This window comes from Malaclemys terrapin, chromosome 24 (genome assembly GCF_027887155.1).
Source record: "Malaclemys terrapin pileata isolate rMalTer1 chromosome 24, rMalTer1.hap1, whole genome shotgun sequence".
In the NCBI taxonomy this organism is placed as follows: domain Eukaryota; kingdom Metazoa; phylum Chordata; order Testudines; family Emydidae; genus Malaclemys; species Malaclemys terrapin.
The window spans coordinates 3,279,766-3,293,121 of NC_071528.1; the positions used below are offsets into that span (position 1 = coordinate 3,279,766).

Consider the following 13,356-nt stretch of genomic DNA (forward strand, 5'->3'; position numbering starts at 1 on the left):
ACAGGAACATGCTTACTCGGTGTTCCGATTCACATGTTTTACAAACACTTCCATAACATGCTCTGGAACAGATTTATGGAAAGATTCAGAGAGTCAAGAAAAGTACATACATGTTTTGCAAGTCAAAACACAGAAGTGTACAGCAACAATGGCCACTTTTGCTTGGTATCTTTTTGTCAATCAGTTCTGAATTGACACATTCAACACCTAGACTTTAAATTTGGCCAATGCGCACATGTTCATTTTTACCTGAATTTCAAAACAATGCCTCAGATTACGTAAAGCATATACCTACAACTAAAAATTTTGACAGCCCATATCTTAGTTGGTAAACTAATTTCATATAGGGGTTTTAGTTTATTATTTTATGTACATACCCTTTCAGTGATTTCATATCCCAATTAGCCAAGCATAAAGTTTATTAGATTATGAACAAGCACTTTAAAAACCAAAACAGAGCAGATTTCAATCTTACTTCTTTCACTTTCAGAGGTCTTCCACTGAGACTATGCTTGTTCAGAACCTCGGCAGCCTTCTTCATGCTTTCTTCCATCTTAAATTCAACAACACTGAGGAGACAAGATAAATTATTAAGAAGGTTGCTTGTAATTTGAAATTGCCCATCCCCGTAATAACTGATAAACTTACGCGCATCCCTGGATGTGGTGATTTCATGGACGAGTAAGAAGGAGGGGAGGAGGGAAAGAAAGAGAAGAAAGTAAGTAAAGCACAAAATGCCAAAAGTTAACTTTAAAAAGATTTAAAATTAATTAAAAGCTACTTGGTTTATAATTTAACTCTAAAAAAATAGTAAGAACAAAATACAAGCTTACCCAATATAACCTTCGTTACCTGGATTCCAAAAAATATTAACTCCTACACATTATCAGGATTGTACTGTAATTTTTGAAGTTGTAATAAGCAAAACTAAGTCCAGGTTCTCCAAGAAAACACCACACACTTAACATTTCCTGTTCTCTGTAGCCTGTCAAAATCCTCACCATGTTCCTTCATCCTCAATCCATATCCTTTCAGTACACTTAAGTGAGTTCCTATTATGATTTTGCTAAAACATTCCTTCACTTAACAGAAAGTAGCTTGACACCTACTAAAGCTATGCATGTCTTAAGTTTAGAGATTTGCCTTATATTAACTAGCATGGGAAGTGTCATGTTTACAGAACCTGCTTTTGCACACTGAACTTATAAATTCAACAACTACAAATGACGTTTTACGTTAACATACCACTGTAGATACTGCTAGGGTCCATGCATAATTCACTCACAGCCAACACCGACTGAGCACAATGCTGATACTATCTGCACATCCCTTCCCACCTCCTCCCCATCCCACAAGGGGCTTTGGGCAGTGCCTAGATATATAGCCACTATCCATACACACTACCTTCTTGATTTCATTTGGTTCCACGCCACCATACAATTACATTTGTCATGTAGTAAAATCCACAGAAGAAATTCTCTCAATCACTTACCCTTGACTTTCCTTCAGCGTCCATTAAGAGCTCCACGTATGTTACCTCACCAACTACAAATCAGATTCCAGACGACACATATACCAAGGGAGAAAAGCCAAGAAAACAATGGGAATTTAGAACAGTCAACAACCTTGTATGGAGCCTCTGCCTTATAAGAAAGCCCAGAAACACTCCATATTCTCTAAACCACCAAGCTGGACATTACAGGTGTGCAGTAAAGTCTTAAAAAGGTAATTAAACAGGTTCTTGATTTTCCTCCACTCAAAAACAAGCTATTTCCACAATATCAGTTTCCTCAGCCTTTAATACTCAAATCACTTGTGGCAATCCAAATCCATGGGAAATTGTCTGCAGTGATAGTTTTCCTTTTTCCACAAAAATAATCAGATTTCTATTGGAGACTGACATAGTATGTAGCCTTCTGTCAAATATTCCAGACGTTAACCAGCTACAGGTTCATGTTTCACTCTGATTTCTACAAGGGACAGTTAGAGGGGTCTCCAAAACCAAAACTGTACCAGCTATTTAAGTGTCAGTGACTCAACTAGGTGTTTACTTAGGCTAGATTATTAACCTCCCAATTAAATTGAAGGGGAAAGCGGACTTCATTTTTAGATCGGTTACGTGTATAAATTTGACTAACTTCAAGATAGTCTTCATTAGGAAAGTCGTTGCAATTTTCATTCCCAAGACAAGTAATTAACTGAATGTTTAGAATCTGTAGCAAAGAGTACAATTTGTAGGAAAACTAAATCTGCATTTCTCCACAAAAGATTAGGATTGCCAATTCATGATCACTTTAACCAGACTGTATACCTCCAAAATACCACTACCAAAATGGCTGCTGAGTTTGAAGCAAATGGCATACAGAAGTAGAGCTGAAGAAACCCATTTAGGCTTGCTTTTCTGGCTTATTTATATAAAAATGAATGTATCCAAACAGACTTTAAATTCCTAGCAAGACTACTTACAGATTAACCCTAAAATGAGACTTTAGTAGGATCTCTAAATCTTGAGAGATGTTATTTCACCCTCTCCTTCATTTGGATTGATCAAAAACTACCAGGATCAGTAGTCAAAATTGAAAGGAAACTAAAAAAAAGATTTTAAATGAATACTGATCCATTACTGATTCTATGATAATGTTAGAAGTGTAGGGCTGGCAGGGACCTCAAGAGGTCATTTAGTCCAGCCTCCCCATGCTGAGGCAGAGCCAAGTAAACCTAGACCATCCCTCACAGGTGTTTGGACTAACCCTGTTCTTAAAAGCCTCCAATGAGGGGGATTCCACAACCTCCCTTGGAAGCCTATTCCACTTCTCAACTGTCATCATTAGAAAGGATTTCCTAACATTTAAGCTAAATTTCCTTACTGCAGATTGTGTGTCGTAACTTGAGTGGACATGGAGAACAATTGATCACCATCCTCTTTATAACAGCCCTGAAGATATTTGAAGACTTATCAGGTCTTCCCCTCAGTCGTCTTTTCTCAGGACTAAACATCTCCAGTTTAAAGACTAACAGATTTATTTGGACATAAGCTTTAATGGGTAAAAAACCCACTTCTGCAGATGCAGATTTTTTTTACCCATGAAAGCTTATGCCCAAATAAATCTGTTAGTCTTTAAGTTGCCACTGGACTCCTTCCTTGTTGTTTTTTGTGGATAAAGACTAACATGGCTAGCCCTCTGATACTCCTCTCCAGTTTGTTTTTTAACCTTTCCTCAGAGGTCAGGTTTTCTAAACCTTTTATCATTTTTGTTGTTCTCTGGATTCTACAGTATGGCCACATCTTCTTTAAAGTGTAGTGCCCGAAACGAGACTCAGATGGAGAACTGTGGCCTACTGGGCACTGTGAAAGCAGAATAATTACCTCATGTCAATACACCCCAGAATTATATTAATTACTGTGAATCTAGTAGAAGCTTATAAACAAGTGTCTGTTTATAGCCAAAGTTCTAAGCTACATTACCATTCTCATCTTCAGTATTTGGACCATCTCTGAAGACTACAGTTGCCAACATTTGGATCCAAATAGCCAGGTCACTTAGATCAAGAGCACCGTAAATCTAGAGCTGAAGTCTCTATGGCCTACACCGCTGTACTGGGGGGGCAGCCTCCACTTGCTTTGTGTACACACTAAGGCACAGTCTTTGAGTGCTCCTGCCAATACAGCCAAAAAATAGTTTCCAACTACTTTGGGCATAAATATTCAGCATGACCAGGAAATTCTGAAAGCCATTCGTTTAAACAACAGCAGCCAGAGTCCAACCACACTGTTTTTACAAGAATGCAAATTTGATCTGAATTTATGTAGTTAAAAAAACAAAATTCTCAGATGACCTGCAACAGACAATCCATTTCACAAAGGCCAAAAGTTGAAGTCACAAGGTTAGAAAATCGGCAGTGACCTAATGCTCCCAGTAGCACTATTGGTCCATTGGAAAGATATTTCTCTGCACTCCAAACTACTTATCAAATCAGCTGCAACTGACACAAAAATCTACACAAACTCCTCCAAACAAGCTTTTTTCCTTGGTCATTGGCTCAACACAGTCAGAAGCTGATTTAACATTTGTCCCTGTAATCAGCCTAATGGCCTTTACAGGAAGTTCTGACCTTTGAACCACAAAATTTACTGAAGTCTTCTTTAGTGGCTATTTCATATCTTACAGAGAACCTTAAAGTTTGTACCAATTTTGCTCCGAGCTTTCAGTGTTCAAGTTTTATACTGTCACATTTTAAAAAGTCACCTGTATCACAAGTTACACTTAAAAAAAGCCTATTTGAGCCTCCTTCTAGGAGCAGCCAAATTTCAGAATAGGGACACCATGTGACAAGTAACATGGTAGCCCAACATCCAAGATAATAAGTCCAGATTACAGAACAAAAGTGAGAGGTGCATTCTGCACTTAGGAAGTCATGTGGTATGGTCCAGGTGATGTTCTTACAGGGGAAACTATGGTTGATATGAGATGGCATAAAAAAAATCCAGTTCCTAGAACCTGAAAGGTAAAGAAAAGGCCCCCTTGGACCCATTCCAGACGCAAAACTAAGCAATATTTTTGTTAACATGAAGTCTGTTTATTAGAAGAGCAGACAGGCATCAGGGATAAAAAAAAATTACTGGCTAGCGAGTAGCAGGCAAGTACCACTTGCAAAGTACAGAAGAGTGAGATGGTCAGTCATGGAAGTACTCTTACCATATATCAGTACACCATTTCCTGGTCCAAGGACTGTATTTCCTTTTCCCTTGTTGGGAGTGGGTGAGGAGAAAAAGGAAAGGCAAAAAAAATACAACTATATGGGAACGAAGAGTCACAATGCTCTCCTCTGCCAGTAGCCAGAAAGTCAGACTGCACTGGGCCACCAACTCAGAATGGTACATGAACCCCACCCTTTCAGCTAGTGTACAGAGGCAATGCTATCTGATCAGTGTTTTTCTGCCTGAGTGGTAGACGAATATACTATGGGACCTGGCAGAAGGTTTTTTTGTTTGTTTGTTTGTTTTAAAAAGGTTCTAACAAAGATTAAAATAAAGTTGTTCACATAGGAAAGAATCACTGCATGCACAAGTACTGAGTTAAGAAATATCATACAAGTACCAGATAAGGATATGTGAGGGTTACTAAAGCTTATGGACTAGTTCCAGGGGATAATAACCTACACTTTCAAAAAGGATGAGCTCAGTGATCGAACAAGTCTTGCCCAATCTAGATATATTTCTACTACCCCTCTGTTTGATACTTGCAAGACTTTAACTTGGAGTAAGAATCTGTTTTGAATACCATATTCTGAAGAGAAACTGGGCATCTCAATGAAAGGAACTAAAGTGTTATGAAAATGCAAAATATCAAAGTTTGAAGAAAGACTTATTATAGCAACTGAAAATACATACCCCAGGAATTCTGCCTTTATAACAAGTTTAGTGAGTATGTGGGTATTTGCTATTGTCATTTTTGGCAGAATTTAACTTTTTATTAAAAGTTAGTTTCCAAGTGGCAAAGATTCTTCCATGTAGGAAATAAGTTTATTCTACAAAGAGCCTAGCTCTGAGAGGCATGAACTGACAATCATCTTGGATTCATCTGAAAAGACGTGATATGAAGTTGAAAACATTAAAGAATCAAGTTAGGGCACTCTTTCAAAATTTGTTTGTTGTAAGTTTTCAACATAAGAGTTTGGAAAGGAAGGGGGAACCTTATTAAACATGAAATAACAGAAGACCTAATAGGTCTGTTCCATCTCCCTGCCAATAAAGGATTATTACCTATTGTACATTTGTGTTTTGTTTGGAAAGAAGTAGTCTGGGGGAGAACAAAGAGGATGCAGAGTCATTTTTATTTTGAAGTCAATAGAAGATTTTATTAAACAAGTGTGTTGATTCATTTGAAATTTGCTGTAGAAGACAGTCATGCCAATTTAAGTTTCCACAAAATTTGGCCCTTCCCACAAGATGATGACTCAGAAATAATCATTAAGCACAAAGCCTGCTCTGAGCAAAATGGGTGCAGTTCTCTCTCTCTTTTTTTATTAATAAAAAGGACATTTCAGCTTCCTTTTCCAAAAAAAATCTGTCCACTATTCTATATAAATCCAAACTTTTAGAAAACTTCAAGATTTCCTATTACATTTGATCCATAACGAGTCCCATTATAAAAACAGCCCTCATCTCATTATGGCTTGATTTAAGATATTTTATTGAAGCTCTTTTTAAACAGATGCCATAGATATTAATTAATGAATGACTTCCAAGATATACATAATCACTGTTTTGTAGTGTGCAACTCCATAGGTAGTTTGCATTAGGATTTCCAATTAAAGCAGGGCTAAAAATCATATTATGTTTTACTTACTTATTGATTGAATGCTGTCTCCAAGCTTGGCACTGAATTTTTCTTTGATTTCTGAAGTTTAAAATTGTCACTTTTGTAGAAAAAGCCTTTAAGAAGTGTTCTTTTAAGACACGTTTGACTTTTGCAGGGTCTTCCTAACAAGTTTTGCTAGATCTCATCCATTAATTTTAGACTATCCCAGACACATGCAATATAGTAAGAGCTGAAATAAGGTGTTATTTCTAGAACTGATTACCAAATTTCATGGTCTGAAGCAGGCAGACATGAGAAGTTATAATTACATATTCCAGAGGCACTGCTTTTATAAAAGGTTGATATCTAATCCACCCAAGCCCTAATGGTGGTTTAGCAAACCTGAAAACGAGAACCTTGGTTATACTTGGTTCATTTTTCAGCCATGAAGGTTATAAAGGTTTAGAAAACTTGACATGAAAGCCTACATCATGGAGCATTCTTTTGATGACAAATATCCTTACCAGAAAATTTGTCAACTATAATCATGATGTTATGACCAACAGTTAAGTCAGAGTCCCATTTAATAAACTTCCAAGTAAGCAAAAACTATGGTATTGATACTGTCCAGAAGCAAATCAGTTTGACCATGTCTGAGTTTGTTACAGAGCTCCAACAGAGAAGTCCAAGTATTGCTCAAGCAATTGCTAGATGGTGCTCAAAGCTTTTCATGCTCCCCCAGTTTCATTTGAAAAGCTTTGAACATCAGATAAAGGAAAGGTGAAATGCGTTACCATAAAAAGATTCATTGACTGAGAATCAGTATTGCCCAAACATTCTTCACTAATAAAAAGGACAAATTGAAAGCAGCAAACCCAACACATTCATGATGGGAGTACACTAAAACTGGTACTGTGTTGAATTAAACTGTTTCCTTAACTTGTGATTTCCTTGATTTTTAGGATTTGTGATGAAACACTTATGCAAACCTATTTCTCAAGTTATGAGGGCATTTTAGGTCTTTGGAACTGCTTTAAATTCCTGAAGCTAGCTATCCCAAAATTTTATATATTGATAGTGTAATGAGACTTACTATGGCTACAGATGTGTCTACATGAATCTTTACTGCATGGCAAGCTGGGCTATCTACAGAGCTCCAGTTTCCACACATTTACTATTTATGTGGACCCTACCACTGCACACTACAAGTCCCCTAGCATACAATGACCACAGTATGTCAAAGGGGTATAGAGTATGATGTTTCAGCCAAGATGCTGGTTTCCAAGGTTAACAGATGAAAATACATTTTAGAATACTGATTTATTTCAACAAAAGAGGGATAGGCAGGAGTTAAAAACAGGCTAGAGTTTAAAATTAATAAACTGTTTTGTTGGTTTTTTAAACAAAAACACAACCACCCACAAACCTGGGGCATGAGCTACATCAGTACATACTGAGTCAGGAAGAGAAAAGCCAACAAGAATATCTAAGGGGTGATGGGGTGAGTGGGGAGACAATATTTAAACAATGACGTTTCAGTGCATGTTCGCTCTTGGAAATTTATGCATCTACATAGATCTATTGAATATATCTTATCAAGAAACAGTTTTACATATGGCTTCTCTTCCTACCCTGAATATAAATCCAGAGTGTGTTATTTCTTGTAATTAGGAAAAAGGATGCAGCAAGGGTTACTGCAGGTGTAGTTAATGATTCATAACAATTATCTACCACAAATATGACTTGAGGGTACTTCTAATTACAGCTCTTGCCAGTTTGCTTCTTCAACAGATAGTTATTTTCTCTTAAGTTCTTATTAACATACTGTGGCTCCATCTTGCAATTGAGAGTACTAGCCAAGTACTTCCTCCCAGGGTTAGAAAATTGTATTAGAAAATTTAGTATTTTAGTAGAATCAGATCAAATACTTCATGTCAAAGTGAGTTTAATATGTTTCATGTCATCACACCCCAGATGAGAAAGTTAGTAATCTGAACTGCTAACAGCTCTGAGCCACTAATTGCTCTGAAATATCAGATGAAAAGGAAAACTAAATTAGCTTTTCTCTCCCACTTTCATTTGTTCGGTGGACAGGATAGAGAGAGCTATTTGGCATTCAACCTTTTTCAATTTTAGACTTCACATACATACTAAAATGGCATTTCACTAAAAGCTATATGTAGCCTCACTCATCTGCAGAACCTTTTTACCATGTACAATGCTACTGACATCAATTTAGCTCAACAGGGTTTGTTAATCAATACAAGGGAGTTTCAAACAAGAACATCTGTGAGCTTTATTAAAAATGGTGATACTGCACACCTGTAATCTAAGTTTCACCAACAAACAATACACTGAAATAACTGAACCAAGGCATCACTCTTCAGAGCGATATGCCACCTTTTAAAGATTTCAGATGTACACATCTGAAAACCAATTTGGAGAGATGAGCAGACCTCAAAGCTCGTGTCTCCTAAACCATACTTACTGGCACAAAACAGCTGATTGAGGTGAATTGCTTCTACGTTCAGCAACCTGCTATGCCATTGTTGTGAATAGCTTTAAAATCTTCTACATGATTGCTGAGTGATGGAGCCGTAAAAACGTCACCTACATTTATCCTTTATGTTCAAAGCTGTTCCACATGCTCCCAAAACATTACATTTTGGGCCTGTAATTCTTACACATACAAACCAAGAGTTCTAACAGAATTTTCAAAGCCACATTCCTGGTTCTTGGAACTACTACGCCTTGTATCAAGAAATACCAATTCAGCAAGTTCAAGCACAGCACAAGACCACCAATTTGGGTAAAATCAATGACTAGTTAGAATGGATCGCAACTACACAGCAAATCTAAACTGTTAAATATTTTTGAGCAGTCCCAAAAACCAAGAACAATGCATCTGGATATTTAACATGACAAGCCCTGCAGACAGAATGAAGAGGTTTTACTGTTCCCCTAGGAGCATTTGCAGGAATGAATAGCTGAACAGCAAGGCAGGAAACAATCTCACATCGGACTTTTCCATCCACGTGAACTGGAGAAAAACCACAAGACACTTGGAACGGAATTCAACATAATACTTAAAGACATCTACACATAGAGATAGTCCTGTTACCGAATGTTTCTTGCACATCCAAGAAAAATTATACAGTTCTAAAACATAGGATCATTCATAATTAATGTAACAATGCTACAGGCAGGCAAAGGCAACTGAAAGGAGAGATATAACTAAGATTACTGATAGTAGTTCAGTTGTTAAATTCAGGTACCACTATTTTATTGTTTCAAGTCAAGACATTTAATTATGAATGTTCCCTATGGCCTACAGTCCTTAAGATTTAATTATATGCATTCAATTCCAGTTTTCCTCCAAAGAAAAAACATTTAAGAACCTTTTGGAAATTTGTATTCCCTTTCATTTAGGCCACAGCCTGTCAGCACATTACCTAACATTCCTTACCTAGTTTATGCCACAATTAAACATTGGTCACTAATTTGCAAGACATATCAATTTATGGATCATTCTCTTGCTATGTATTTAAGAAGTGACCTACAAGAGAAAATTATCTGCATGCTTTTATGCATCTTTAAAAAATTGGAGACCTGTACATCATAAGTAGGGAGCCCCTACTGTACTACATTAAAAATTCAGATCTTGACTCCTCCGCTTTTCCAGGAAGACTGGAAATGAGTAAGTCCAATATCAATAAAAGCAAACAAGTAAAACTTGAGTGGAAGCATTTTAGAATATTGGCAGAAGTTTAAAGTAATTCAGATTTTTTTCACCTTTGAGGAGGTAAGGATGCTGAATCTATCAATGAGAGAATTCCCAAATACACAAATCAGTCATTCAATATGAAAAAAGGTTTTGGGTGGGGGTGAAAAAGGGGAAGCGTAACATGAACATTTTTTCCAAGGCCGCCTTTAATGCAGCAAATGCTGAGGCACAAACTAATTTTTCCTCCTTTGTAGGTCACCCTTAAATACATTTGAGTTCTCCTGAATATTGTACAACAATACGGATATTATCTAAACACAAGTCAGACTATTAAATGTTGATTCTAGGACACAACTACATATACTAAATCAGCAGTAGATGGACAACCTACATTACCCAAAAATGTTACATGCTTCAGAGCACGTTATAGTACCTCAAAAACAAGTCCTGATGTAGAAAGTCTGACGTTTTCCATGAGACAATGGCACCTTTCACGCTTTGATGAAGCACTATTAACCACATGCCAACATGCCTACACAGGAACTATCCTGTGTGGAAAGCTGCCTAAGAACAGATATCATGCAACACCAAAAAGGCTTTAATCTAGACCCCTTACAAAGCTCATGTCACTAATTCTATCCAGAACAACATCAACTAATAAATTAAAAATTTTGGGACAAAGTCAGCCACTGTTAAGATGACAGACACCACTCTGCCACCCAAAGCAGCCATTACCTTTCTCTTTGACCAGGTCTTTGAGAGATTGCCACTTCACATCAAATGGAATATTTGTGATAAAAGCTCGGTATCTTTTAGCAGGGTTGGCATATGGCTCAAAACGATTTCCCCCTCTTTTGACACTTTTCTCTTTCCTTTTTTCATTCTGGCTTGGTCGTTCACCTTCACTGCAAGAAAAATACAAGCATTCAGACATCGTATTAGCAATTCAGGGGTCGGCAACCTTTCAGAAGTGGTGTGCCGAGTCTTCATTTATTCACTCTAACTTAAGGTTTCGCGTGCCAGTAATACATTTTAACGTTTTTAGAAGGTCTCTTTCTATAAGTCTATAATATATAACTAAACTTTGTTGTATGTAAAGTAAATAAGATTTTTAAAAAATGTTTAAGAAGCTGCATTTAAAATTAAATTAAAATGCAGAGCCCCCCAGACCAATGGCCAGTACCCGGACAGCGTGAATGCCAATGAAAATCAGCTCATGTGCCGCCTTCGGCATGCGTGCCATAGGTTGCCTACCCTTGAATTACAGCATTAGATGAAGTCAATACATCATACCTTCAAATACACAGGGAAACAGTTCTTGCACATACACCACTATGAACCCCTCAGTCTGGAGCCCCCATGCCTCCGGACCCAGTTCCCTGTAAGCTGCACAGCTGCCTATTTAGCGCCACACAAGCGCTTAGGGAACCTACCCGGGGGAGGGGCACCCCTCCCCCAGCCCGGACCCCAACCTGCCACAGGAGGGGCGCTCCTGCCCCAACTCATCCTATGACCCAGATCCAGCCGTGGCCAGAGCAGCACGGACCCAGGCACAGGCGGTGCGGCACAGCCTGACCCCAGAACAGCTGGGGTGGCGTGGAGCAGTATATGCTTCAACAAAATCTTAGAGGAGAGCATAGCCCCAATGTTTTCCTGTACACATCACTTAACTCTGACACTAAATCTGTAGAAATAGTAATATGGCATACTTATTTTGAAGGGTTCTACTTGCCTTAGGTTTCCCATTTTTCTGCTTCAAATCTTGAAGTACACAAGGTATACAAGACAATTTCACTATCACTTGTTAAAATGCATACTACTGGAAAGGTGGGGGGAGAAAGAAGCCCTTTATACCTACAATTTTGTTTCAACACAACATTGCAGCTTGAACCTGACCAAAGCTTGAGACTGCATCTGTGTCTAATTCCATTAAGAAAAATGGAGAATAGAAAGCAAGCAAATTGCAGGCTTTTAGCTCCTATGGGGCTAAAGCAATCTATATTTAATTACATGCACACAACAAATTAGAGTTCATGTTACCTAGTAGTTCCTTGTGCCCATTCATAAGTGAAGAATGGATAAAGAAACCTCAAAGCCAGGAAACACTAAGTTAAGGTACATATTACCCTGACATTGAATATTAGATTCTGCTCTCTTTCAGCACCTATTAGTACTCTGCCCTTACAGATGCTACTGAACATTTTGGCCAGTATGTGAGCTCTGTATAAGAGTCTAAGGCCTGGTCTACACTACGGGTTTAGGTCGACTTTAGCAGCGTTAAATCGAATTAAGCCTGGACACGTCCACACAACGAAGCCCTTTCTTTCGACTTAAAGGGCCCTTTAAACCGGTTTCTTTACACCACCTTCGACGAGGGGATTAGCGATAAAAATCTGCCTTTGCGGGTCGGAATTGGGGTAGTATGGACAGAATTCGACATTATTGGCCTCCGGGAGCTATCCTACAGTGCTTCATTGTGACCGCTCTGGACAGCACTCTCAACTTAGATGCACTGACCAGGTAGACAGGAAAAGACCCGCGAACGTTTGAATTTCATTTCCTGTTTGCCCAGCGTGGAGAGCACAGGTAACCACGCAGAGCTCATCAGCACAGGTAACAGTGATGGAGTCCCAGGATCGCAAAAGAGCTCCAGCATGGACTGAACGGGAGGTACGGGATCTGCTCGCCATATGGGGAGATGAATCAGTGCTAGCTGAACTCCGTAGCAGTAAACAAAATGGCAAAATATTAGAAAAGGTCTCCAAGGCCATGAAGGACCGGGGCCATAACAGGGACACACAGCAGTGCCGCGTGAAAATTAAGGAGTTACGGCAAGCCTACCACAAAGCCAGAGAAGCAAATGGAAGGTCCGGGGCAGAGACGCAAACTTGCCGCTTCTACGTGGAGCTTCATGCCATTCTAGGGGGTGCAGCCACCACTACCCCAACCGTGTGCTATGACTCCGTCAATGGAGAAACACACAGGGAAGAGGGTTCGGGGAACGAGGAAGATGAGGATGGAGGTACCGTAGGTAGCTCACAGCAGCAAGGAAGCGGAGAAGCCGGTTTCCCCAACAGCCAGGATATGTTTGTCACCCTGGACCTGGAACCAGTAACCCCCGAACTCACCCAAGACCCTCAGGGCACACAGGAGACCTCTGGTGAGTGTACCTTTGTAAATATTACACATGGTTTAAAAGCAAGTGTGTTTAATGATTAATTTGCCCTGGCAATCACGGCCAGTACATCTACTGGAAAAGTCTGTTAACGTGTATTGGGATGAAGCGGAAATCCTCCAGGGACATCTCCAGAAAGCTCTCCTTTATGTACT

The 13,356-nt window shown here is 38.8% G+C and overlaps 2 protein-coding genes across 3 annotated transcripts in view; both read right to left on the bottom strand.

The window, feature by feature from the left end:
- HNRNPM (heterogeneous nuclear ribonucleoprotein M) overlaps nucleotides 1-742 on the bottom strand; it is a 31,567-nt gene extending 30,825 nt beyond the window's left edge. For both annotated transcript variants that reach the window (XM_054013321.1, XM_054013320.1), the window contains exons 1-2: nucleotides 649-742; nucleotides 476-569 (exon numbers count right to left, since the gene is read on the bottom strand). In XM_054013321.1, the coding sequence (XP_053869296.1) occupies nucleotides 476-553 (78 nt within the window). In that variant the 5' untranslated portion in view covers nucleotides 554-569; nucleotides 649-742. The remainder of the gene's footprint in view (nucleotides 1-475; nucleotides 570-648) is intronic.
- Nucleotides 743-837: 95 nt separating this feature from the next.
- LOC128828576 (heterogeneous nuclear ribonucleoprotein M-like) overlaps nucleotides 838-13,356 on the bottom strand; it is a 30,519-nt gene continuing 18,000 nt past the window's right edge. Inside the window, exons 2-3 of the mRNA XM_054013322.1 lie at nucleotides 10,762-10,931; nucleotides 838-1,545 (exon numbers count right to left, since the gene is read on the bottom strand). Of these exons, the coding sequence (XP_053869297.1) occupies nucleotides 1,481-1,545; nucleotides 10,762-10,931 (235 nt within the window). The 3' untranslated portion in view covers nucleotides 838-1,480. The remainder of the gene's footprint in view (nucleotides 1,546-10,761; nucleotides 10,932-13,356) is intronic.